The sequence below is a fragment of the Aricia agestis genome, chromosome 20, assembly GCF_905147365.1.
Source record: "Aricia agestis chromosome 20, ilAriAges1.1, whole genome shotgun sequence".
NCBI classification, from domain to species: domain Eukaryota; kingdom Metazoa; phylum Arthropoda; class Insecta; order Lepidoptera; family Lycaenidae; genus Aricia; species Aricia agestis.
Window position 1 is genome coordinate 11,145,240 of NC_056425.1, and position 26,257 is coordinate 11,171,496.

Here is a 26,257-nt window from a genome sequence, read left to right on the forward strand (position 1 = left end):
GGTTTTGTTTTCCGGATCCAGGATGTGAATATCACATAATATTGATACTTTCATTGTTATTATGCACATAATATCTACTCATTTTTTTATTAATAATAATGTATATCTCTTTAGTCTTTGATTAGATTGGTTTAAGCAAAAATACATCACTGTTTATCTTAGTAACCGTATATTTTGCGGTCATTATTACCACTGATTATATAAATAAACACAGCGACAGCTTCCTAAGTCATATCCATTACATGGAGCAAAAAATATATCTGTCTCACGCCAATACATTTCGTTACTCTAGTAATTATCCTTCATAACGATTGTACTATCAGAGAAGTTGATTCATAGGCAGACGGCAGGCCTACGTCATTTGGTTGGGTTATGTCAATTCAATGTTAGCTGTGATGTTGGATGGGTTCCGTTTGCCGTAACACTACCAAATGTCGTAGGTCCGTCATCTACTTATGAATCAATTTCTATGGTAGTACAATCATGTTTGTGTTGTGAGTTAGCTTTCAAGGTCAATTGAGATCTAGAATTATAAATCTATTATGGTGACATATGAGATGTGATGAGAATAAAAGATGATACAGCAACATTTGCGTATAGAATAATTTAAATTCCTGACTCTTTTGTATGTAATAAATAATGACATGGAAATAAGATTAGCAGAATGTGGAAGCTAGAAGTTTTTGTTAAAATTTTCTATATTCACGAAAATGCCCTTTTAATCCTCTTAAATTTCTTCAAGTATAATTTAACGTGAAAAAATAGAAGAGGATAAGGATATTGATTTCCTACTTATAACATTTGAATAGGGTGAATTTGAGAAGGTGAACTTAGTGACAGAATGCAATTCATTGGTAAATGGTGATATAATTTGTTTAGTTTATGTAAATAAAGCCACGGCCACAAGTAATGTGTGCAAGCAAACAGACGCTAACATAAGAGTGGGACTACTTCCTAAAATATTTAAATAATATTTTGATTTCATAAAGGCAGATATTTGGTTTGGATCATTTACATGGGGAAATGCTTTACGCATACCTAGCGGATTGAGGACATCGGTCGAGATCATATTATTACAATACCATTACCAAATGACTCCCACAATTACTCTCTTGCGCTAAAAGTCGTTTATCGCGTAGGATCTGTACATTTTTCTAAGGTGAAATGTATCCTATGTCCTTTCCCGGGACTCAAAGTCAATACCAAACAATCCGTTCTGCGGTTAAGGCGTCAAGAGGTAACAGATATTTAGACAGACTTTCGCATTTAAAATATGAATGTGGATGTGGAACTGCTTAAACGCAGGATCTACTTACTAAAACCCCATAGTGCTCCACTCCCCGCTTAAGATCTACCTGATAATTTTCGCCGCCCTTTACATACAGAAATCCATATAGGTAAGAGCGTAGACAGAGTATATTATAGGTAAGAGCTAGTGGGGGGATATTAAAGTGAAATACTTAAATTTTAGTTAAACATTTCCACTATCCAACCTGAAGTACCAAGTAGTTTAAAAGGTAAAATTCTCAAATTTGGGTGATGGATAGTAAATTCCGCCCCTCATTTTTGCCGTTTGGTTAGCACGAGCAAAAATATTTTGTCAGCCATAAAAAGTAGCTGGAAGTAGCTTTGCTCATAATTTAAATATTATAATTAATGTGAAAGAAAAAATATCACAAATATCAAAATAAATTTAAAACAAAAGAAGCAACTAAAGCGATTTTATCCCATCAAAACCCACAATAATTTTTTGAGATGCCTGAAACCGTTGACGATGAACACAAAATACACAAGGTTTTCTAGTATAAAACATAACATTAAGATATTATACAAAGTGACTTTAGTAATCTGTGATTATACTGACATAATAAATGTTTTGCGGACCCTACGTATAATTTAAGACCCGGAAGCAGATAATGTATGATCGTAGTTTTGTGTTCTTCACAATGAATCATGACTGATGCCAGTCACCAGTCAGTAATCTATCAGCCGCCACTTACCAGTAACGCTTGACCAGTTGTATTTGTATAATATTCTGTGATATTATCACATAGTATGTGATTCGTGCTTTCATCAAATTGCGCTAATTGTGATCAACAATAATAATTATTGTAAGTGATTCGAGTTTTAGAATTAAGTTGTCTTTATTCTTATTTTTTTTTTTTATGAAATAAGGGGCAAACCTGATGGAAAGCAACTTCTGTCGCCCATGGACACTCGCAGCATCAGAAGAGCTGCATGTGCATTGCCGGCCTTTTAAGAGGGAATAGGGTAATAGGGGAGGGTAGGGAAGGGAAGGGAATAGGGGAGGGTAGGAAAGGGAATAGGGTAGGGGATTGGGCCTCCGGTAAACTCACTCACCCGGCGAAACACAGCGCAAGCGCTGTTTCACGCCGGTTTTCTGTGAGAACGTGGTATTTATCCGGTCGAGCCGGCCCATTCGTGCCGAAGCATGGCTCTCCCACGTATTAACCGAGTTTATTAAAAATATTTTTAGTAAGTAAGTATAATATTTTTAATGTTTTAAATTTTTTGACCTAAATAAAAATATGGCCTTTTATCTCAAGAATGAGAGACTGATAATAAAGACGACAAGATACTAAACAATTCGGACATGCGGACATATAAAAACTTTCATATATGATATCGATGTTAATTTTTAAATAGATTTTATATTTAAATTATATTTTAAATAGATTTTAACGGAATTTGATTCAAATGGTATTTGTAACTTGTTTAATTTATTTCCTTTTTATATTGTGCGCCTACGCGGGATTTCTGAAATTAATTAAAATGTCAACATCATAAAAAGATAAATGACGTGCACATCGTTCAATAAAATCTCAATTTTGCTGTGGATATTCTTTCATTCTTAATGTTATACTTGTTTCAGATATGAAATAAACAAGAACATGGCAGATCCCGAATCAATTCTACAAAACGTCCTTTCGGGCATTGCTAAGGAATTAAATTATGAGCCAGTCAACACTAACATCAAGCCTATATCCAGCGAAGGAGCGAACTACACCAGCGAGCTGTTTGAAGCCACAATATCAGCTGCAGACAAAGATGATATCAACGTCTTTGCCAAAGTGGCAGCAGTAGGAGAGGAGATGAGAGCAGTCACTAAAGGAAACATGTTTATATCGGAAATATACTGTTACACGCAACTGCTAAAGAAATATAAGGAGTTGGAGGACAAGTATAATGTTCCAACAGAACATAGACTAGCCACTATCACATTCTACGGAGCCAGCGACGAATATATGAATGAGACACTGGTTTTGGACGACTTGAAAAAGAGAGGATTCGAAGCGTTCGATAGGTTCAAGTCGATCGATTGGGAGTATGCTTCCAAAAGTTTGAAGCAGTTGGCAATCTTCCACGCTCTGTCTGTGGCGTTGTCAGTTCACAATCCAGAAGAATTTGAAAGAGCAAAAGAAGTACTAAAACTGGAGTACGATTTAGAACAAATGCAAGGGATGATGAAGAATGTTATAGGTAACGCATTGAGTGCTGTGAAAGATGAGAATAAGGAGCGCATGTCGCAGTTTATAGAAGAAAAAATGAGTGCTGCAGACTTTAACGACTACTTTAAATCTGTAAAATGTCCCATGTTGGTGCATGGAGATTATCGTCCAAATAACTTGATGCATAAGTTCAATAATGTAAGTTATGACATAAAACGATAATGAACGTCATAATGCTAAATTGCTATTTTATTGGTTCAGTTAAAGTTTTAAATCAAATTCGAATTTCTCTACAGCCTGCTAAAAATATCTTGGAACTCGATTTGATGACGTAATATAAAAACGTAACATAAAAATAAATAAGTTAAGACATACTAGCTCAAGATATTGTAACCGGGTTATACATTTTAATTACTTCAATGTGGTTCTCTGAACATTGTTTTCAGGATGGCACTGTCACAGTCGTGCCGTTGGACTATCAAACGTGTCGACAAGGGAGTCCCTGCTTAGACTTTATGTATTTCATCTTCACTGGATCCGACAAAAAATTCAGAGATCAACACTTAACGTCTTCTGTAGAACTCTACTATAAAGAACTTTGTGACGCCCTTCGAAGATTGAATGTAGACTCAGAAGATGTATACCCAAGAGAAGACTTCGATTTTGAATATAAGAAGGTAAATATTACTAACCATGAAATTTTTAAATGGATCTGAATTATGGAGTGAAATCAATATTACGAATTAAAAAAAATACAAAAGATCTTACTAAAGTTTTCTAATTATTGTTATAGTCTAGTAGTTAGTTAATCTAAATAACTAGTAGTACTATATTAATATGTAGGTAGAAAAAACGTTAAAAATAACAGTACATATTAGAAGTCGTAAATAATTCAACTAATTAATACTCAATTCCTTTCAGTTTCTACCATTTGGACTTCTAATCAGTATATTCACACTGTTTATAATAACAATCGAAGTAGATAAAGCGCCGAAAGCGAATAAGGATCTAACGTTGAGCGCTTTCGATATAAAGCCCAACGAAATGTACATAGAGAGAATAAACGATATAGTAGACGATTTCGTCAAGATGGGTATCCTTTAAAGACATTTAAAGAAGAAGATTTTAACAGAAATAGAAGAAGAATTACAGAAAATGATTGGAAGAACAAGAAGAGGATTTGAAGATAAATAATTATTGCTAGTTTACCAATTGTTTTCTACAGAACAACTACCTACACTCAATTAACATGACCATGGGTCACAGTGATCTAATAATTGCAATCATGTAGCAACTGCATATTATTATAACGCCATTAGACACTGAAAACCTTGAAAGTGACGCAGCTATTATTATTGATATTGTAAAAACTTTGTAAAAAAAGTACTTTTTGTATAGTGAACAACATTGTTTTTGTTAACGGGTTTACAAGTTTAATAAAACACGTAGAATATTTATTTATAAGACGTGATTACCTTTGTAAACTGTATTAAAAGTAATATTGTTATTAATTTAAAGATGTGCCAATACTAGTTCGTAATGTTATAATAAGGGATTTATTTTTAAAAGGGATGTACCAATAAATAATATTTATGCCTATTTTTTTTATTCTCCTATATGAAAAATAGCGACTAGGCAAATATTATATTAGAATAAACAAAAGGTAACAGTTAAATAATATATTCTATAGTAAAGAAGTATCAAAACTCTCGGAAAAATAAAATAAGTTTTTAGAGCTCTGGCAGATATCGAGTTGTTTGTTGTAAAAATTAAGACTTTCATTCGAGCCATAATAATATAGTGATTAGCCCGTGGTTTCGTAAATATTAATGCATCTATCTAGATACTGATTTTAAACTATAAACTCATTCATGGACAATAATAATACGTTTGACGATAACAAACTACCTGTTAAATTATCATAATGTTATCTAATATTGCATGCAGATAAGAGATACGGAACCTGTATGTCAATAATATGATTAGACAAAAAGGCATTGATAGTAGTTCTGGACTTTCAGTAACATGTCTGAGCACGTAATTCTTTTACGTAATTTGTTAGTAAAAATTGCTAATGAACAATGTTTTAAGGATGGCTATATAACGTATAATTCTATTGAAAACGATGGAAGTAATTATACAAGTGCTCTTTTCACTGCTACAATATCAGCAGAAAACAAAGAAAATTTGAATCTATTCGCAAAAGTTGCAACAATTGGCGAAAAAATGCGTGATGATAGCCCAGTGCAAGTGTTTAAAATAGAAACGTATTTTTATACAAAATTACTGCAGATGTATCGGAACATAGAAGATGAATACAAGATTCCAGAAGGCGACAGACTGAAGACCCCTAAATTCTACGGATCAAATGATGAGTATTTGAAAGAGATACTTGTATTAGAAAATATGCTAGCGAATGGTTATCAAGTCACTGATAGATTTAAGCCTATGAGTGGTGAATTTGCTCTACAAGGTGTTAAAGAATTAGCTAAGTTTCATGCTTTATCTATGGCTTTGGCTACTCACTATCCAGAAGAGTTTGAAGCTACAAGAGAAGTATTACGAGCGAAAGAGAGTGATGCATTCAAAAAGTTTTTGAGTGGCATATCTGCAACTGTTATAGAAACGACAGAAGATAATAAGAAAGACCTTGTAACGAAGCTAGTCAAAAGTGTGGTTCATAGAGAGGATTTGAATAGAGTTATCAGTTCAACGGATAAAGCAGTACTCGTTCACGCTGATTATCGAGGAAGTAATTTATTGTACAGAAATAATGGTGTAAGTGTTATTTTTTATAAAATAAAAACAACAAGTTTTTGCCTCTAATGTTGTTTAAAAAACATAACCTTTTTCATTACAGACTGAACTTGAAATCGCAATACTTGATTTTCAAACCATCACCTTTGGGACTCCCGTTTTCGACCTATTGTATTTTCTGTTAAATGGAGCTGATAAGGATTTCTTAGATAAATGGTACCACAAATCATTGGAAAAATACTATTCAGAGTTAGCATCGGCTTTATCGAAGTTCAAAATAGACAACGCAAAAACATTCAGTAGAGAAGATTTCGATAAGGAAATTCAAAGGGTTCGTATATTTACAATTTTCTATGCTAATATCATAAAACAGCAGTGAGTTTTTTTGTTAGTTTGTTCGTTTAAACGCGCTAATCTCACGAACTACTAGACCAATTTTCATGTAATTTGAAACAGATATAGAGTAGACCACGTCAAACTTAGAATTAAACTAATATTTTTTTTACAATATGTACATGCTCTGGTTTCAGATGCTGCCAATAAATTTAGTATTAGGTTTCTGTTCTCTGCTAATAGTTACTGTAGACGCTGAGGAGGCTCCGAAATTAGACGAAGATTTGGATCTAAGCAAGTTTGGTTTGGTTACACCCAGTAAGGTTTATAAAAAAAGATTGAATGGAATTCTTGAATATTTTATTCAAGAGGGAACACTGACGTAGATACATGTTTTAACGAGTAAGTGTAACTTGTTTACGCCCAAGGTGCCACACGGGACAATTTGTCGTTTCGATCGATCGTCAAGAAAATCGTCCAATCGATCTTTTGAACGTAAAATCGTTTGCGATATTGCTACACACGTACAATTTGTCGTTCGATTTAACATCGAGGAGATAAATCGTTACGATAATTGTCCCGTGTATGGCCACCCTAATACCCCTTAAAACTTTAACGATTTTGGTTGAAAATAAAATGTGTAATGTAAAGCAATTTTTTATTTCTGAAGGTGCATCTTGCTTATTAAATAGACACAATATAATATTTAAAGCTATAAAACATACCTACAAGTGTGTCCTAAAATCATTGACGTTGGATGATTTCTTTGGATTCCTCTTGATGAGTTCGTAGAAAGGAGATTCTATGAACAACCATAATGGAATCGCCATCGCAAAAGAAATAGCCAAAACACTGAACATCAACGCGAACTAAAAAATAAATAATAAAAATAATTTAGGTACTTACTTAATTCTTTTAGATCTTCAATAGAAAATAAAATACTACAAAAATACTCACAAAATTATATTTCGTAGCTTCTATTAGACTAGTCTTGGTTCCTGCGAATATCCTGATAAATGGAAGATGGAGTATGTAAATACAGTACGACAGTCGTCCGGGTACAATCCATATTTTCCATTCCAGAATAGATCGGTAGAAATCTATAATATTTTAAAAAATCCAATGAGATATAGCTAGATATAATTGATTGAAAATTTAATAAAATTAAGGTACTTATAATGAAGATCGCCAAGCACAAAAGTATGTATTTTATATATTATCATCATACATATTATTTATTTACATTTTTATTTTTCTATCTGCCAAATTCCCTTATTATAATATTATCGCAGTTTTTTTATTTCATTTTCCTATTACATAACGATAATATTCTGATGCACATAACAAATACATTATAGCGCGCAATATTTACGCATATTTATGCAAAATTTTATCATTTTAGAAGTAACCTTCTGGACGGTAGACTAAAAACCGATGGACGGTTATGACGAAACAATAATAATAGTTCCATTACTCAACTAACACAAAGGATACTCACTCTCAATCCTAAAAGCAAGTCCAGCAATGATTATAGCAATCATAACTCCAAAGAGGGGTTTAGCCAACGCAGCAGTCACCACCCGTACAGACAAATCAGCTCTAGGTGCATCTCTGTAGAAAACATAGCCGGATAGGATATAGATGAAAGTCAGTGGAGCTACCAACCAATAAACGTAACGGTATTTCTGAAAGAAGCATTTGTGAATTAGTAAGTAGTAGATGCTGTGGAGACCGAATCTAATTTTGAGTCAGAAATAATTGAAAACGCTGTTATTTGAGAACTTAAAGAAGTTAATGAGAATGAAGAAACTGATTCATAAGCAGTTAACGGAATGAATGTTATAAATTATGATCTGTGGAGCTGGGATACACATAACGCGACCAAAATACGTAGGTCCGCCATCTGCTTATGTGTCAACTTCTCTGATAGTACTTAGTACTTACTTTAAAGCTTCCAATATCAAAACCTCTTTCACGTAGGTAATAAATAGCGTAACCTAAAGCCATACCAATCACAAAGCTGGACAGATTGGAATGACCAGTTTTGTACGTTTCATTAAAAGTTGGATCCATTGCAAAGAAAGTACGAGTTGCTCTGGAAAATATAAGAATTATTTAAGAAGGTAAAACTGGTGAGGATTACAAATAGAATTGAATATTTTTTTAACATCTTTATTCTTTACCTAAAAACTATTAGGTAACAGGATTATAGATATTAATTTTCGGACCCTTTGTTAACTTGTGAGTATAAAATAGTTTATCTAATTTCATTTTAACAGTTTGGCAAATATTGTGTGTGTCATTACGAACAAACATAGTCTCTTTCGAGATTTCTATTCTAGACTTACCCTGGAGAAGTGATAAGAAGACCATCAAGATCATAGAGATACGTCTGTATAGCAGGCACTATTATCCCGACCATGAAAAGTAGACTCAAAATAATGTTTCTGAACCCAATTCTTTGAATCAATATCATTGCAGCCATCCCAATGCAACAGAGTTGGAAATCAGCTGCTATGTACCTGAAAACGTACTTAATTTTAGAGATGATAACAAAAAAAACGTGTTTTATTACAAAATCTCCTCTCAATGTTGGGGGGCTATGACTCATATAGACATGATGATTGCAATGCTACTACTCCAACATGGGCCAACGTGGGGAGGTCGCATTGCAGAATTGACAGTCATCAAACGTTTTGACAAAATGGTGCAATGCAATTACTATTTTTCTATTTAAAAATGCTCACTAATAAATGTGATTTAACGTCAGTGTGACCTCAGTATTAGACTCAATCAGTTAAAGTATCCTTGACAAGGCTATCGTTATAATCTATAGAGGGTTTTATAAATTTATAATAATTAACAATCAACTTTCAAGAGCTATTAGGTACCAGTATGAAAGATAAAATATTATACTTTGTTACATCTTAAGTAGAGATATCAAATGATGAAGATATACCATGAGTGCGGCATACACTGCGCGTTATACATGTAGTTATTGATGTAAAGTAAGTTCAGCCACCAGCGAGCTCGGCAATCGACAACGTCTTGGCCTGCTGCGAGCTTAAAACAAAAAAAAGAAATATACTTATGAAGAAGAGACTGAATGATAGAAAATACTAGTACTTTGATGTTTAATATTTATGTATTACGCATAAATCATAATAAAATTAATGACGGGGAAACATAGGCTAACTTTACCTCGGTGAATTCTACGGGTACAGCGATATTTTATTGCACTTACTCGTATGTCGCAGGTAAAATCTAGCAAAATAGAGCTATGGTTGCAGACAATTTTATAGTCAACTTCTTTTTTCCTTCCTTACCTCCCACTGAGGACCGTGACGAATAAACCTCACAAATGTGGCCATCACCGCCAACACTACTGCATAAGATGGCGTAAGCCTGAAAATATAATAATATTATGATTTTTCATTACTAACACAAAAACGCCATATTAACACATTACACAGGTCTAGAGAACAAAGGTTCACCTCAGCCATCTTAAAAATATTCCCTTCAGTATGACTCTCCAGTTTGGTTCCACTGTTTCCAAATATAGCAGCATTTTGTAAGACATTAGCAGTCCGGTCAACACGAAATAGGTTTGAATGGCTAATGTGCCATTGAATAGGAAATATTGTAGAGGGTCGTAGTAGCTCTGAAAAAAGTTAATAGGGGTTATTACCAGTCGGCACTCTGCATTGAAGCTAATCCTTTGTTAAATAATACATTTTTAAAGAAGACGAAAAAGGCATACTAGTTGGACACAAAAATCGGGATCACCAATAACTCAGATTGGCATAAGCAGATTTTTATTAGTACTTACCATGATAAACCACAAAAAAAATCCAAAAACAGCCAAAAAACTTTTGTCAAAGTTATAAGCCTTACCAATTCGACATCACGGGCATGTTTGAATAAGAGTAGAAATGGCCACATGGAGTGAGCAGCTACTACGCCAACTAACACTATTACTCTGAAAATTATCATAGTGGTAGTAACAAGACACAAAAAGGAGACTGCATGATGAACGATAATAGAAGTTACAGCATTTGTTAAAAAACAAAATGATTCAAAAAAAGAAGAAAGTGAAAAGGCTAGAAGAAGACTTATGAAGGCACTTTCAGAAGCCAAAGGTGTAACAATAAAATTAAGGTAAAATTACAAAATTTGACTTACTTGACACTATTCAAACCTTGAAATATATCCAACCTAGGATCTGGACCACCTATTGGTGTCGTAAGCTTATTCCAGTTTCGTCGAAGTGAAAAACATAGAAGAAAGTGGTCATCTGAAAAGTAAAGAAGACTTACTTAAGTAACTACGTAGTTAAGTACAAAATATGTTACTTACAAACATTACAAACATTAGCATTTATGTAAATCTCAATTTTATTATATAACTATTTCAAATACAGGAATAATGTTATATCTTGGGTGATTCTTAAAATAAATACCTTTTTCTGTTGACCAGAACGCGTCAAAAATTGTACCAGCAAGGTTCACGGCTATGATTCCAAGTAAAATTATTGCTGTTAAAACGTCTCCAATATCAAAATAATTATTATTACCATAATTATTGCAGTTGAATTCTTTTACGTGTACACTTAATTTGTATTCCCTTTTAAAAGTTTCGTTTAGGCATCCCTCAAGGGTGCGCTTTGAGACCGTCGCTTTACTATTTGTTTTGTTACAAGTCTTCAGCACATCTATACCGTATCTCAGCTGTGTATGATTAAAATGTGATACATAATGCTCTGAATATTCCTGAAATATCAATTTTAAAAGTTAGAAGTATCATTAAAGTAAAAATGTAAACATTATAAAATATTGATGCCTTCTTACTGAACCAACTATATATGTGTGTCTTATTTACCATTACGGTTTTGAAGAGATCGCTTGTTTGATCAAAATATGCTAGGTCAAAATCTACCATACAGTACGTATGGCCAATATCTTGCAATTCTCTATCATAGTTGTCTAAATGATATATAGCAGGCATGAGATCATATTCCGTTTCTGAAAGTAAAATAATTTTCACCAAAAAAGTACATAGTTCATTATTATTTTGTAGATATTTTATTAAATTATCAAAAAATTAACTAGAAATTGTAAGCACACGAAAGTAAGTCGGTGCTAGTAACAATATCTATTTTGATAGACAAATAAGTAATTAAAATATTTACTTAGTTTAAACAAACTCTCGCAAAAAAACTTTATTGGCACAAGGATTGTTAACTAATATCAATGAGTTTCTAAAATACTAGAGTAGCAATGTCTTACAAAAGATTCTCAGAAATGCGTAACCACTTTTTTGTTCAAAAGACAATGTCAAGTCATATATTCGTTATGTCATTATGTATGTGAGATATGCCTGCAGGCATCTTCGAAGTGGCAACGCGTTGCTACCGTAAACTTCCAATCTAGTTACGTTAGTAACATAGAATATCATTGACTAATATTCAACAAAAGTGACATATTATAATATTGATTCATAATAAATTGTCTAAGAAGAATTTGCTGTACAAATATGATTTGTAAAATTGTCGCGACCCAAGTCAAGGTTGTGTGATGATTAAATAAAGGGTCACATTGTCACATCCATAAAGTTAATATACGAGTACCTAGCGGAATATATTAAATTTATGGTCACATCTTTAAAGTACTAGATGACGCCCGCAACTCCGTTGTGCCAAAACTCGTTTATCGTTTGGGTACCGTCCATTTTTTTCGGGATAAAGTTTCCTAGTCCTTCCCGGGGACTCAAAGTATCTCCATATCCAGCAAAATCGGTTCAGCGGTTTGGGCGTAAAGGGGTTAATAGACAGACAGACAGACATACAAACGGTCAGGCAGACAAACAGAAACACATTCGCATTAACCCTCCGTGCACCACGTGGGGTCTGACAAACCCCAGACGTGCGATGAGAAACTTTCATAACTTTTTACAAATTCGTGTGATTTTATTGACGCTTTATGTAGCTGGAGTTAAGACGTTGCCCTACCGTTTGATGGCAGTGGTTTAGCATTTGTGTCGCCGATGCAAAGAACAGACATGCACAAAGTGAGCTGAGGTCCCACAAACCCCACGTAGTTCAGGACGTCTTCAAAAAGTTACATAGTCATAGTATTGTGGAATTTGAAAAAAAAAACTATATTTCAGTAATATTTGAATTTGTTTCGACTTAATTAGCATTTCTGGACAGGTTTAAGTACAAATTAGGTATGACTTTGATAGAAGAAGATTTAAAAATCGCAAAGATATAATCCATGTATACTGAGAGGTTCTCATAAGCGCTTTCACTAATTTCATGGCAAAACAGCCCCTGGACCACCAAAAAGATTATCAAGATCAATAAAGAAGTATTTAAATTGTATCAGGAATATAAATTTAAAACTCAATTCGGTTGTGAGCACAATAATGTACCTATTTGCTTACACATACCGTGCCACTTTTATTGTGAAAAATGTACTGATTTCAACTTGCCTGAACATCGTGTACACTGATTATTTTAAGTTATTATTATTAAAATTATATTCTTTATAAAGTTAACTTTAAAAGTTAAAGCAGAATGGGAAATAAAAGAAAACTTTTTAAGTGTAGGAGCTGACCCAAAGAAGAGTCTATGTTTTACTTGGTAAAAGATTACTAAATTTACACTTTTGGCTGTAAAATATAAAAAATGGGAGATATTCAACTTAAGTATCGTTTTGTATTACAATCAAATAAACAAATAATAGTTATTTCAAATAAAATAAAAAAATAAATACAAATTACGCATTCCTTGGCCAGATAAATCTTGGGGTTTGACAAACCCCACGTGGTGCGCGGTGTAACTTTGATCCACGTGGTGCATGGAGGATTAATAACATTAGTATCATTGATTATGAGGTGAATGAGGTGACGACGCCTAGGAGTAGGAACAAGCAATTGGCGCCTTCGCACAACTAATATTTTCAGAAGTGTCTAAAGCCATATGGCGGCTCTCGACATAGGCGAACGCGTTGGCCAACGCGTCTGCGGACGCGTTGGCCCAATGTGTAGAACGGGCGTTCGCGCGTTGGCCGACGTCTAAATACCTACGGCCAACGCGCGAACGCCCGTTCTACACATGGGCCAACGCGTCTGCAGACGCGTTGGCCAACGCGTTCGCCTATTGGCGGCTCTCGACATAGGCGAACGCGTTGGCCAACGCGTCTGCAGACGCGTTGGCCCAATGTGTAGAACGGGCGTTCGCGCGTTGGCCAACGTCTAAATACCTACGGCCAACGCGCGAACGCCCGTTCTACACATTGGGCCAACGCGTCTGCAGACGCGTTGGCCAACGCGTTCGCCTATGTCGAGAGCCGCCATATGTCGAGAGCCGCCATTAGGTATTATATGTACCTCTAGATATCCCAATTTCTTGATAAACCTTGTAATATTAAGATAATGAGTTACAATGGCCGATTGCCTTCATTACTAAAATTAAATAATGTTAACAGGTTTATAATGCCTAGAGTCTAGACTCTTACGTCTAAGAATCAAGTTACTATATTGAGAGTACGTGAAGTTCCTGTTTGCTTGTAATTTTACCATTTCTTCTTGTTTTATCTTATATTCGAGACGTAACTTTAACAATTTTCTTTTATAAAAAAATCTTATAAGTTGATTAAAAAAATACAGACATTAAATATCTTACCATTCAAATAATAAATTACAGCTTGAGCCTCTTGAATATAGAAAATAACTAGCCCACAAAATAAAAACCGCATCTTTGCGACACATCTAAAGCTTCATCAAAATCTACCACAGAAGCAACTTGAACTTCCAAAAATTAAAAAAAATCCTTTTAAAAAAATAAAAAAATATAACTCCTACTACTCTCCACTCTAGCTAACTTTACACTGAGGTCCTGCTAGCCGGGGTTCTTATATAAAATGTTGTTAAACAAACATACAGTTTTTTACTTGAACACGTTATGTGGAGTACTGAGTAACTTTCTACCTAGATAAATAAATCAAAATAAAATAATATAGTTGTAACAGGTAAAAGAAAAAGCGTATGGAAATCTTCATATTGATTCACTCATATTTGGTCCATTTATTCATCATATCGTATCATATTACTTATAAACTGTGCATTTTATATTATATTAGACGTTTTACGAGATAAAAACAAAACAATGTAAGTATTTAACTGCAACGTCTGTTTACAGAGTGTAAGTCTTTTCATTAGTTAGGAGTAGAGATGAAAACTCCCCGGAAAGTTTCCCTTACTAATTCTAGGAATACTTCCTGAAAACTTCCAAATATTGAAGTATTGAAAACTCACAGTAATAATATACACTTTTCATGCACTTTTTCCACTTTTATTAATAACGATTATGTTTTACACGATTTTATCGAAACCGGTCGTGTAAAACATAATCGTTATTAATAAAAGTGGAAAAAGTGCATGAAATGTGTGTATTATTACTGTGAAACATGAATTTCCACCAAGAAGTTACGGTACATTCAATATCATATGTATTGAAAACTGTCTTAACACTTATAAAGACAGCCTTCTTATTTAGGAGGGGTTACGCCTACAACCACACTGCAACTAATTCAAATTACGAAACCATAACTACGAGGAATCGTGCTACAGCTAGGAAATAATATACAAAATTATATTTTAAAGGGTCTATTTATTACTACCAGTTTTGATTATAATACGTGTGAGTGCCGCCACTGGAGCTTCCACTGTCAACCAAAGAACAACACCGCTGAGCAAAGACAGAAGCAAAGACGAACAAAGCAATATCAACTGAAACAAACAAAACAACGTAAGAATTGGAAACTATCGTTTTGTCAAGCAGTGAGATAGCTGATGATCAAAGGATAGCTGATAACAATCTCATTTACATCAGCTTTAAGAAAAAAACAGATCTGTCCATACTAACGGAAGCTACGATGCCACTTAAAGTCTATCCTAACACAAACTTACAAGTTACAACAGCACTCAGTTTAATTTTAACAAAACATTATTTACCTCAAAAAACAATTTCTTTCTACTTGTTTTACTCACCACGTGGTAGTCACTAAGGTGTATGGGTGTGAGCTGCGCACCAACATAAGCCCGCTGGTACACGGTGTGTAATAAGAACACGCTGTAGGACACACGTCCAGCCCAAGTCCAGCCGCGCCATTCCACTATGGGACGGTAGAGGGCTGAAAGAAAATAATCAAAATCATTTGATCAATCATAGATGGCCCTAATAAACTAGGTTTCGTACAAGCCACGCATAACATAGAGAAGTTAACGAGGAACCTCGTTCTAATTAGACTCTTTGGAATCGTGCCTACTTATATTCTGTGTGCATCAAAATCACTATGAGGAGAGTAAAATAGTAAAAAAATAATTTAAAACAATATTTTTTGCAGCTACTACACCTTATGGCTTATAGTGTAAGTAAGAGTTCACATTGCTTGCGAAGTTGTCAGAGATAATACCCTAATACGATAGCATAGAAATCTGGACAAGTGCACTCGGATCAACCTTTATAACTTTTATTTTTCCGCAAGTGAAGAGCTAGATTAAGATAACTTATAAGTATAACTTATAAGTTAATTAACTTCATAATTCATTAGCTACAACAACAAATATGTGGCTAAAATATGTTTTAAAACTTAAATATTATTTTTGTAACTTTATCAAAAAGATTATTATTTTTTAACAAAAAATTAAAACCGATTAGCTGGTACCGACTTCAAAGTAATGAAGACTATAATATGTACTTACAGAAATAGTTGGGATTTTGACGAATTCTGGAAAAGGCACTATTAGAGAAAGAATTATTTAATACTTTTTAGTTAATATTCTTATTGTTTTTACCTTGGAAGTCGGTTTAAATTTTTTGTTAAAAAATAATAATTTCACTCTTTTTAATTATTTATATAATAGTAAATACATAAGTGTCATATGATTTACGTATGAAACTATCACATCTATTAACTGTAAGTACTTAAACTTGAATTACGTTGAATAAAAATTACATAGTAGCATATTATTATGCTTTCAGTTCTTAAAACAACAATGAAATCAAAGACTTAGAAGTTCTCTAAGCACTTTCGGAACCATGGTATACCCGTGGCAAAATCTTACTTGGTAGCGTATGCTTAGAATACTTCTGACTAAATCGAAACCACTATATTATTATGTTTCCTTATACATTTTGAGGAGCTCCAATTTATAAGGAAACATAATAATTGCCAACTTAGTAACCGTAGTACCAAAGTAGTATAATAATATACTTTAAAAGAACAAAATAATTATCAAAATCATGTATAATGCTGGTTAATAATGTAGGAACTTAATTTTGCTTTTCAGCCCTGGATACCCTATTTTATGATTTTTTAAATTAGCCTATACTGTCCCACTGCTGGGCAAAGGCCTTTCACTGTTTTTAGTTATCTACAAGACAAGGCTTTATGCGTAGATAACTACTACGAATATTAACTATCCATATTATACACACTGGCAAAATTACCGGAACATAGGTAAAAAGGGCCAAAACTTGAACTCAAGTGGGTCGGGCTGTCTGAAAGCCTTTTTTATAGCTTCTAAGCTCATTCAAGAAATAAAATATTGAACAAAACTGGCAAGTTGACAGGTTTTTATAGCAATTATGCCCTAATAAGTGTTTTTCGATTATTGACGTTTAAGTGTTCCTGATAAGAATGGCGTTTTAGCGGGGTGCAAGGTATGCTCAGGGCCTCTATCATGAGCTCTTAAAGCCAGCCAGAATACTGACTGGCTCGCATTTTGGTACCATGACCTCTATTTTCCAGCCAGTCAGTGGTCACGTGACACAAAACTCACTTCTCCATTGTTAACTGAGTAATAATTTCGTATCATTTGGTATCATGACAACACTTCTGACATAAGCTCGCTTGCTTTTACGTCAAATACAGCAATTCAATAAACACCAACCAACGAGTAGCTTTTACTGAATAGTTTACATTTTAGTAATTTTATTTATTAATATTACATACTTTTTAGTCTTAAATTATATTGCTATTTAGTTGGTTAGTTACTTAATAAGTTATATTTTAGTCTGTAGCATATATTTTAGTGAAAATAATTCGTTATTAAAACCAAAAAACTTAACATTCGAAGTGTCCAAATTTTTGGAAAACGATTATGTATTCTCAAGTTAATCACGAACTGATACATAAGTAAAGACGTAGAGACCTTAGTAATCCATTTAGTGTTAGTGAGGTTTCAGAATAATAACATAAGTGAGGTGTAGTATACCTATATGTCTAGTCAACAATAAGGTTTGCATTTGTGCGATGAGCTAAGACTGCATTGATTTAGTACACAAGAAACACATACAAGGTATAAGGAACACAAGTGTTGTGTATAATTACTGTAAAACAAGTATGAATTTTCACCAAAAACCTACAGGTACAATCTTATAGTTGCATTGTAGGTTTTTGTGTTATTTCACAAACTATTTCCTTGTAAACCTGAAGTATTTTGGTATATGCATGATAAACACTGCACCAAAGAGGTAAATAATTCAATATTACTTACTTTTAACAAGAATTTTCAGAACACAACCTTTTAACCTTTAGATGTATGTATAACATGCTCCGGATAAACATTGACACACCTAAACTACTAGAAAAGTTAAATAATTGATATGATACTTATTATCAATCCCAATTAGAAACCCAATTAGCTAAATTTTCATATGAGCACTTTTTCATTTATAACTTCTTCTCTTGACGACAATATGGTATTATATGATGGGAATAGTGTAAATCACTAAATTTTACTCAAAAACAAAAACCTACATTATAGTACTTTTCCAAAAAAGACTTACTTAATAAGAATTGCATAACAAACATATGGAACTTATTGTTCATAAAACATAATATTATCATAGGAACATATATTATTATGTATTACCAAAAATACTTTTGTACTTACCTCAATAATAATAATAAGTATTAGTTTTATATTAAATTAAAACTTACTATGTACTTCTTAGGAACCTATCTTAGGAGCATTTCGTACAATCTTTTGATTGCAGTAGGTCTTTGTGTTATTTCACAAACTATTTCCTTGTAAACCATGCATGATAAACGCTGCACCAAAGAGGTAAATTCAAAGGTATTACTTTCTCAATAACAAGAATTTTGAGAACACAACCTTTGAAACTTTAGATTCAAGTATATTCACGAATAAATATTGACACACACACATACACCTAAACTACTAGAAAAGTTAAATCATTGATAATATAAAATCCAAATTAGCTAAATTCTCATATGCACTTTTTCATTTATAACTTCTCTTGACTACAATATGATATAATATACAATGGGAATAGTCACTAAAACTCAAAAATATAATCCTACATTACTTATAGTACTTTTTCCAAAAATACATAACAAAAATTGCATAACAAACATACTTATTGTTCATAAAACATAATATTTTCATTGGAACTTATATTATTATTACCAAAAATTCTTTTGTACCTCAATAATAATAATATTAGTTTTATATTACTTATTACATTAAAATTTAAAATACATGAGGACTTTAGTAAGTCCTCATGTATTATACATTTTAAAAAGATGTGGTCGTTTTAGGGACCTATCAGACAGAGTGGTCACGCGTTGAAGCATTTGCGTTGGAGCAGTCAGTGTGTGACTGAGGAGCAATTCTAACACATTCAGAACTCCTCCTGTGTGAGTATATAGAGATACTCACACGGGAGGCATTCTACAACATAATACAACACAAAGAACACAAAACCCTTGACCGCTCTCTGTCTGAGATATCCCAGGCAATTTCCCATAGTTGCAACTTGCAATGCAGTTTCTAATTGTTATTGGTTTGCCAAATAAAAGTCTGAAATAATAATATTGTTTTTATCTTTCATCAAAAGTTGGTATTTGAACTCCTTTAATAATAATAAATTAATATTTACACAAGGGATATTTGATTCATCTTCTTTGATTTTAAGTGACAAGACCTTGTTTAAGATTTCCGCTGTATAAATATTTTTAGAAGTATAATATAAAAGAGATTTAACACTTGCCTATCTGATACTAGGTTGATAATAAGGTGTAAGACAAATGTAGTACCTATTGATGAAAGCTGTGTATGAATATGTATCTAAGGTAGGTATATTTAAGTGAGAAAATAAATGAAAAAACATTTAAAAACGAGTATTTATTAAATTTCTTTTAATTAAAGCTTTTGAGTGAATATATATTATCTTCCTAGGACTTCGTCATCATTACACTTGCAATTCTTTATTATAAAATGTAGTACTTATAGTATCTCAGTGTTAGCAATCATCCTTTATCCTGAAAAATATTTGGTTCAGCGTACACAGTACTAATAATGTAAAATGCCTTACAAGGCACAAAAAGGGGATTATTAAACTTATAAATTGCCTGTTTATGTTACAATAATACCTATTTGAAAGCTCAAAAAAACGTAGGTGTTCAAGAATGAGTTCAAGTTCAACAAACTATGTTCAACTCATGACATCAACTCTGTTGTAATGCATGTAATTGTAATCCACAAGTTTGATGCATTTCTAAGACTTTTTCATGGTAGATTATTTAGCGTAGGTATCAAGTAGGTATAGGATATAATAAACTTATCAATTTCTTGCTTAAAACATAATCTCTATAAACTTATTAACAATATCCAATTATCTTTTTTTTTTGTCTCCTTCTTCTTCTCTTTTTTAATTGCCGACTCAGTTAGTTGCCAATGTCAGAGAATTCTTTCTCCTTTAAATCGCCATGCTTGTGATAATATAAACATGAAGGAGTGTTATTTTCTCAGTGTTTTCATAAAGGGCTTATAAAATACCAAAAAATATAAATAAAACCATTTACACATTTATAATAATTACCTTTAAATACAATAAATCGGTGCAAAAGTAACTATTCCTACATTGACCACGTTTTATATTAGAAAATAGTATATTTTATAATAAAAAATATTAATCTTTTTTTAAACTATATTTTCATCTTGATTTACAATTTTTCCGTTAGTCGTTATGGCTAAGCCATTTCAATTCCTAAAAAAAAAAACAATTCCGTTAGTCAAATTTGACGTTCGTGTTTGACATTTCTTAATCCAGTTCAGAGACAAATATTACAGGTTAAAACCATTGAGAAGTAAAAGTGCACATGATACGGAAACATAACCATTCACTTTACAACTGTTTACATACCTGCACGGATTAGCTCAGGTTTTGACAAAGTTAATGATAGGGGGGCAGGACACCGAAGAGCCAGGCTAAGATTTGCGCGTAAACATCAAAATTAGACAAGTGAGTGAAATCTTGTGCTGTACAGTGATGGGAGCAAATTCTGTGTACATTGTATTGACAGGCGATAAAGAATGTGGATAAATCATAAGGAAAGCTACAGGCCATCAAACTTACCGGAAACAGTGGCTTATGATGCAGGCTTCGTAATGGTTTGGAGTTGCATATGATTTGAAGCCCGCATGGAGCTGATGATTATAGATGATGGTACTTTGACAGTACAGGGCTATAGCACCGAAATCCTGGAACTGCATGGTGTTCCTTTTACACAATTTTAGGTAGTAATTTCAATTTTATGTGCGTCCATAGAGTAAGAAAATCGGGCATTATTACCTAAACGATGCTGGCGTAGCCCAGGTGGAGAGGTCAGCGTGGTCTACGGAGGTGGATCCGATTGAAGACGTGTGGCACATCAATGGGTGAACGGTACGAGTTAAAACTCCAGCTCCAAAATGTGTCCAGGAGCTCGAGTTGGCGCTACTGGAGGAGTAGGAGAATATCCCACAGGAAATGATTGACAATTAAAATGCAAGCATGGAATGGCGTATCCAGGCCCTCTTGAGATCCATAGAAGGCATTACACGCTTTTAACATGGCATTTCTTTAATAAAAATGGAGAATTTATCTTAAAAAGTTACTACTGAAATTTCAAAGATTTTCTTAATTTTTTGATTTTTGCTGATTTTTTTCTATTTTTCACGTTTTTATGCCCTAAATTTATATAAAATTTATTTTTTAATAATCAATTAGTAAGTAAATAAATAAAAATCAGTGAAAAATTTAAAAAAAATTGAAAATTTTGTTATGTTCCTCTAATTTTGCCGGTGTGTTTATTACTGTAAGCAAAATTGTGGTAAATGCTTGGAGTTATCTAAGCGATGCTGCAATTTCCAAATTTTCATCTTTAAAGGTTCAGGAGTTCTGTTCAGTGCCTTTAGATCAAGAGACACCTTCGCATGAAATTTCTCTTATTCGTAACATATGTTTAAGTTACTAGGAACAACATTTTAACCACTATGAGTGTTTTGATAAATTTCAAAGATTTCCCTCGATTGCTCATAGATCCCATCATCAGCTCACCACTTTCGTAATTGTCATACAAAATTAAGATTATATCCTATACAACAATACGAGAATTTTGAAAATCGGTCGACAAACAGCGAAATAATCATCAAAAACATCTGTTCCGATGTAAATATCATGAAAAGTATCAACAATTAGGTCTTAGTCTGATGACCCATGGTATAATTATGATTGTGATGATGATGATCAATCAAATTGATGTGTTGGCTTATGCTTTCAGTTGTATAAACAACGCCGAAATCCCCGAACCTGTATCTATAAGGATTCAAAAATTCTGTTCGGTACCTTCGGATCCAGGATATAACCTGGTGCGAAGTCTTACTTTTTGGTAACATTTACCTCGAATGCTTCAGAAAAAATCGAAATCACCATATGTTTTCATACAAATTTTAAGAAGTCTCCTCGATTCCTCATGGATCCCATCATCAGATCAACACTTTTATGAACATGGTACCAAATTCGGATTCAACCCTGTACAAAAACAAAAAAATCATGAAAATCGGTCACAAACGGCGAAGTTATGGTTGAACATACAAAAAAAATTATATACAGACGAACATATAACATCCTCCTTTTTGGAAGTCGGTTAAAAAGCTTTCAACACTTACGCTCTAATTTGAACACGCTTGCCACCATAAAGTTGACCACCATAACTACAAAGAGAGGTTTGTAGAAGGTCGCGTAGAGAACCCTTAATAGTGTTGGGGGTTCAGTGATGTAGAATATCATCCCGGAAAGTATTATCAACACGGCTAGTGGAAACTGGATCCAGAGGAGCCAGCGGTATTTCTGTAAACAAATCTTGTGAGACACTCAGGTGTAAGTATATTGAAAGTTCTCAAAAAATGCTCGTCCAAGTAGGTGAAAATTCGTAAATTTCTTTTGCATACCTATAGGAAAGAATTAGTAGTGTGATGTGTGTGCTATTGTGTGTGCTAGTGAAAAAGACAGGTAGCGATGGGTCATTAGTCTAATTTCTGATTGATTTTAGACTTAACTAAAATCAATCAGAAAAAAAACCACGCTTTTCAGCTCTGCGCTAGCGCAGAGCTGAAAAGCGCGGTTGACGAAGATTGCCTTAGAAGTGCAGCATAACATAATACATACAACAAATTTAGCAAAGTCAGAAAAAACGTCAACAGCGCGGGATTAAAGCTATTTCACCGATACCATAAAAAAGCCTAGTTCGGGAATGTAGATTGTAGAACCTTACCTTATACTTTCTCGCGTCAAAGTTGCTGTTTTGCCAGTAATAAGTCAGGAGTCCTCCAGCCAAACCAATCGTGTAGGAGGAGAGATTCGTGTGTCCACCAATGTAGACCCGTCGGTAAGTCATATCGTAAACGTAAATACTACGGTATGTCCTGAAAAGGTCCCAGTAATAAACCAATTCATGAGCACTGATCGTTGAAAAATAATAAAGGTGGAACAATCAATTACAATAAAGAATACAGAATCAATTGTAAAAATATTAGCAAAAATAACAAAATGTCTCAAGCAGCAAATCATGTGCTATAATTATAATAATCCTTAGAAACCTCTTATACTTACTCTGGAGACTGTATAACGATTGCATTTAGATTTTCGAAGTAAGTGTGTGATGCAGTTATTATGAAAGACACAATTAATAGTAAAGACAAAGCAATAATTCGTCTACATGTTTTGTGTACGAAGACCAATAATATTATTCCAGTACAAAACAACTGGAAGTCTGCAGCTAAGTACCTAAAAACGTAAACAACATGTAGATGATTGAAGTAACTTCAATAATTAAGAAAATGATACTAGACACGCTACTACGAATAATAAAAACTAACACTCTATAAAAGAAGATAACGTTCATAATAAATTAGAAGCGCCAACTAGACCAAAGTAAATCATTAAGAGCATACATATCATATTACATGCCCTTTTTATTAAAGTGCTACTTACCAACCAATAGGAAAGCAGGACTGGTAATAGTAGTTATTGAAGTAGAAGATATTAGACCACCAGTATTGTCTGCACTGCTGTGTCTCACTGAGCACTAGAAGTGGCCACAGGGGACCGTCCCCGAAATGACGCATCCACGTGCTGATGGTAGCTATGATTAACGCGTACGGTGGCGTCAGTCTAAAAAAAAAGAAACTTTGCAAAGAAAAAGAAATGAAAGGAAGAAAAGTGTTAAGAGATAAATCAAGCAAATAAAGTATAATATAAGTAACAGTAGAAAAAAGAAAACTGTTATATAAACTACACAGTGAAAGCCAAAAAATACTACAGTTTAATTAAAATAATACAGCCATACCTCAACCACCTTAAAATGATTGCCTTTGGTATTTGAGTCCATGATAACTTATGTTTTTCTGAGTAGATCTGTAGATTGTACGCCAAAAGGAAACTCGACATAGCAAAAAAAGTATGAACTACCAGAGTTCCATTAAATAAGATGTGCTTTGATAAATCATCGTAAGCCTGAAATACAACAAGACGACAAATAAGTTACAGAATAAGATAAATATATAAAAGTGAAACAAATAACATTACCTCTTCAATATAAAGTGAATTGGCCACATATGTAACTGATAATATTAATGCTGTATGTGAAAATATAACACAAACCATCGTCATTGCCCTGAAACAGAAATTAATATTAAAAAAGGTCAAACTAAAACAAATTCTCATTGTGGCGTTCAACTATCCAAAATAATAACTAATAACGTAAATAAAGCACACCAAAAAATCAAAGAAAATACCTCAATCCGTTGATCAATTTCAGCCTGCTGAGCCTTGGGTCTGGTCCTACTCCAGCCGGTGCTACTAACTTTTTCCAATTTTGTTTCAAAGAAAAAGCCATTAAGTATTGATTATCTGAAATTACAAGGAAGAGCTAAAGGTACATAAAACAAATTATTCATCTTGAAATAGAGGACTTGAAGTTACCTTTCTTTCCTTGATTCCTAGTCTGGTAGAAATCGTATGCAGTGCCTAGAGCAACAAAGAATATGATAACAGCATACACTAATGCCACTGCAATATCGTAAACATCCAATTTGATTCTGTCCTTATGTTTACAATAATGTAAACTTTTTATCTTTGCTTCAATTCCGTAACGATCCCAGATAGTTTGGTTAACGCATGCCCCAAGGATCGATTCTGGGTCCGCTTCTTTATTTGATGTATATAGATGATAACTTTTGCATGTTTTAGATAAGCAAACACCTCTGTGTATCAGTGTATGGTCGAAGTGTTTCATTATGTCCGACGAATAATTCTAAAAAAATATTAAAGTATACAAAATATATATATTTACGATAAACTTTATAATAAAGGTGTGAAATAAAATTAATAAATCTATAGAATACAAAATTATCTATAGTAAGTATACAAAATCACACTTAATGTGTACCTCGAAGCAAGACATCGGTCACCACATTAATTGGCAGCTAAAATATTAATAATTAGTACCTGTATAACATTCATAAGTTCTGATTGGCTATTGGAGAACAACTGAAAATCAGCCACACAATAACCCAATGGTTCAAAATCGCAATCTTCATAGTCGTCCATCAAGAATAAAGTCGGCATGCTCTTGTAGACACTTTCTGAAATATAGAAACAAAATATATCTTAAACGAATATCCACATCCGAAACCAAAAACACAATTTATTGATTACTAAAGAGTCTAGAGATCGAATTTTAATTTTAGATGTAACCAGCGGATTTCAAGGCGGTAAACACTAAACATTAGCTGAAGCCGATAAGAAGTTTCTTATTTTATTTTTCAAAGTTATAATTTGCACTTACCATTTAAATGGATTCCTTTACACTTCCCAGCCAAAAAACAAAATAAATAAAACTTCAATATCGTCGTCATTACTCGTGCGATATCTAATATGATAATTTTAAAACTGTTAGTATAAAACTATTATTGATTGTTTCATCTCCAGTAGGTTCTACCTCTGCCAGTCATTCTTTTCCAACTCTTAGTTTAGTCAGTTAGGTTTTAGCTAAATCATTTCCTCATTTAAGCTCTTGACAAGTGTTTATTACATATATTTATTGTAAATTATAATGTCCTCTTATGTAATTGGATAATTAATTATTATTAGTGTCCTTCTAAGCCCTATTCTTCAGCCGAATCCGAATCTTAGAAGTTTCGGTTTCGAAGTTTTAGAATAATAGTTTAAGAATTTAGAAGGTAAAAACCTTCTTATTTTTTTAATGTTTACGTTTTTCCATCACTTAAATTAAGATACAATTATTACACAAGCTTTCTCGCTTTCGAATAAGGTGGTATGT

The 26,257-nt window shown here is 33.3% G+C and overlaps 4 protein-coding genes across 6 annotated transcripts; 2 read left to right on the forward strand and 2 right to left on the reverse strand.

Annotated features, from left to right (window-relative positions):
• The first annotated feature begins 1,965 nt into the window (after positions 1-1,965).
• On the forward strand, positions 1,966-4,581 carry LOC121737058. The gene is made up of 4 exons (XM_042128599.1): positions 1,966-2,111; positions 2,894-3,668; positions 3,917-4,147; positions 4,392-4,581. Exons 2-4 carry the CDS (start codon positions 2,913-2,915, stop codon positions 4,572-4,574), a joined length of 1,170 nt encoding a protein of 389 aa, XP_041984533.1. The 5' UTR covers positions 1,966-2,111; positions 2,894-2,912; the 3' UTR covers positions 4,575-4,581.
• A 627-nt stretch (positions 4,582-5,208) lies between these two features.
• LOC121737059 lies at positions 5,209-8,065 on the forward strand. 2 transcript variants are annotated; one of them, XM_042128601.1, is made up of 4 exons: positions 5,209-6,248; positions 6,331-6,558; positions 6,758-6,962; positions 7,963-8,065. In XM_042128601.1, exons 1-3 carry the CDS (start codon positions 5,496-5,498, stop codon positions 6,944-6,946), a joined length of 1,170 nt encoding a protein of 389 aa, XP_041984535.1. In that variant the 5' UTR covers positions 5,209-5,495; the 3' UTR covers positions 6,947-6,962; positions 7,963-8,065. The 2 variants fall into 2 exon arrangements, with proteins under 2 accessions (XP_041984535.1, XP_041984534.1); XM_042128600.1 differs by lacking the exon at positions 7,963-8,065 and having other exon boundaries at positions 5,210-6,248; positions 6,758-7,041.
• Positions 7,170-14,257, reverse strand: LOC121737437 (O-acyltransferase like protein-like). Its single transcript, XM_042129116.1, has 11 exons — positions 14,245-14,257; positions 11,439-11,581; positions 11,162-11,329; positions 10,055-10,221; positions 9,887-9,965; positions 9,520-9,623; positions 8,909-9,082; positions 8,505-8,655; positions 8,059-8,245; positions 7,518-7,660; positions 7,170-7,429 (listed from the first exon to the last, which is right to left on the reverse strand). The coding sequence occupies exons 2-11, from the start codon at positions 11,562-11,564 to the stop codon at positions 7,286-7,288; spliced, it is 1,443 nt and encodes a 480-aa protein (XP_041985050.1). The 5' UTR covers positions 11,565-11,581; positions 14,245-14,257; the 3' UTR covers positions 7,170-7,285.
• Positions 14,258-15,217: 960 nt separating this feature from the next.
• LOC121737049 (O-acyltransferase like protein-like) lies at positions 15,218-25,973 on the reverse strand. Of its 2 annotated transcripts, none has more exons than XM_042128588.1 (12): positions 25,763-25,973; positions 25,423-25,559; positions 24,898-25,228; positions 24,711-24,825; positions 24,577-24,589; positions 24,263-24,429; positions 23,908-24,087; positions 23,527-23,700; positions 23,189-23,339; positions 22,584-22,764; positions 15,612-15,754; positions 15,218-15,350 (listed from the first exon to the last, which is right to left on the reverse strand). In XM_042128588.1, the coding sequence occupies exons 1-12, from the start codon at positions 25,830-25,832 to the stop codon at positions 15,228-15,230; spliced, it is 1,785 nt and encodes a 594-aa protein (XP_041984522.1). In that variant the 5' UTR covers positions 25,833-25,973; the 3' UTR covers positions 15,218-15,227. The 2 variants fall into 2 exon arrangements, with proteins under 2 accessions (XP_041984522.1, XP_041984521.1); XM_042128587.1 differs by having other exon boundaries at positions 24,502-24,589.
• Between the last annotated feature and the right edge of the window lie 284 nt (positions 25,974-26,257).

What these genes read in the sequence shown, in the direction of transcription:
- LOC121737058 (XM_042128599.1), top strand. Translation starts at nt 2,913, where the DNA reads ATGGCAGATCCCGAATCAATTCTACAAAACGTCCTTTCGGGCATTGCT. An exon ending in TGATGCATAAGTTCAATAAT is followed by an intron (nt 3,669 to 3,916) that starts GTAAGTTATGAC and finishes CATTGTTTTCAG; the next exon opens with GATGGCACTGTCACAGTCGT. An exon ending in TCGATTTTGAATATAAGAAG is followed by an intron (nt 4,148 to 4,391) that starts GTAAATATTACT and finishes AATTCCTTTCAG; the next exon opens with TTTCTACCATTTGGACTTCT.
- LOC121737437 (XM_042129116.1), bottom strand. Translation starts at nt 11,564, where the DNA reads ATGCCTGCTATATATCATTTAGACAACTATGATAGAGAATTGCAAGAT. An exon ending in ATATTTTTAAGATGGCTGAG is followed by an intron (nt 9,966 to 10,054) that starts GTGAACCTTTGT and finishes TTATATTTTCAG; the next exon opens with GCTTACGCCATCTTATGCAG. An exon ending in CTTCTTATCACTTCTCCAGG is followed by an intron (nt 8,656 to 8,908) that starts GTAAGTCTAGAA and finishes TATATTTTCCAG; the next exon opens with AGCAACTCGTACTTTCTTTG.
- LOC121737059 (XM_042128601.1), top strand. Translation starts at nt 5,496, where the DNA reads ATGTCTGAGCACGTAATTCTTTTACGTAATTTGTTAGTAAAAATTGCT. An exon ending in TATTGTACAGAAATAATGGT is followed by an intron (nt 6,249 to 6,330) that starts GTAAGTGTTATT and finishes TTTTCATTACAG; the next exon opens with ACTGAACTTGAAATCGCAAT. An exon ending in TCGATAAGGAAATTCAAAGG is followed by an intron (nt 6,559 to 6,757) that starts GTTCGTATATTT and finishes CTCTGGTTTCAG; the next exon opens with ATGCTGCCAATAAATTTAGT.
- LOC121737049 (XM_042128587.1), bottom strand. Translation starts at nt 25,832, where the DNA reads ATGACGACGATATTGAAGTTTTATTTATTTTGTTTTTTGGCTGGGAAG. An exon ending in AACTTATGAATGTTATACAG is followed by an intron (nt 25,229 to 25,422) that starts GTACTAATTATT and finishes ATATTTTTTTAG; the next exon opens with AATTATTCGTCGGACATAAT. An exon ending in AAATTGATCAACGGATTGAG is followed by an intron (nt 24,590 to 24,710) that starts GTATTTTCTTTG and finishes TTTCTGTTTCAG; the next exon opens with GGCAATGACGATGGTTTGTG.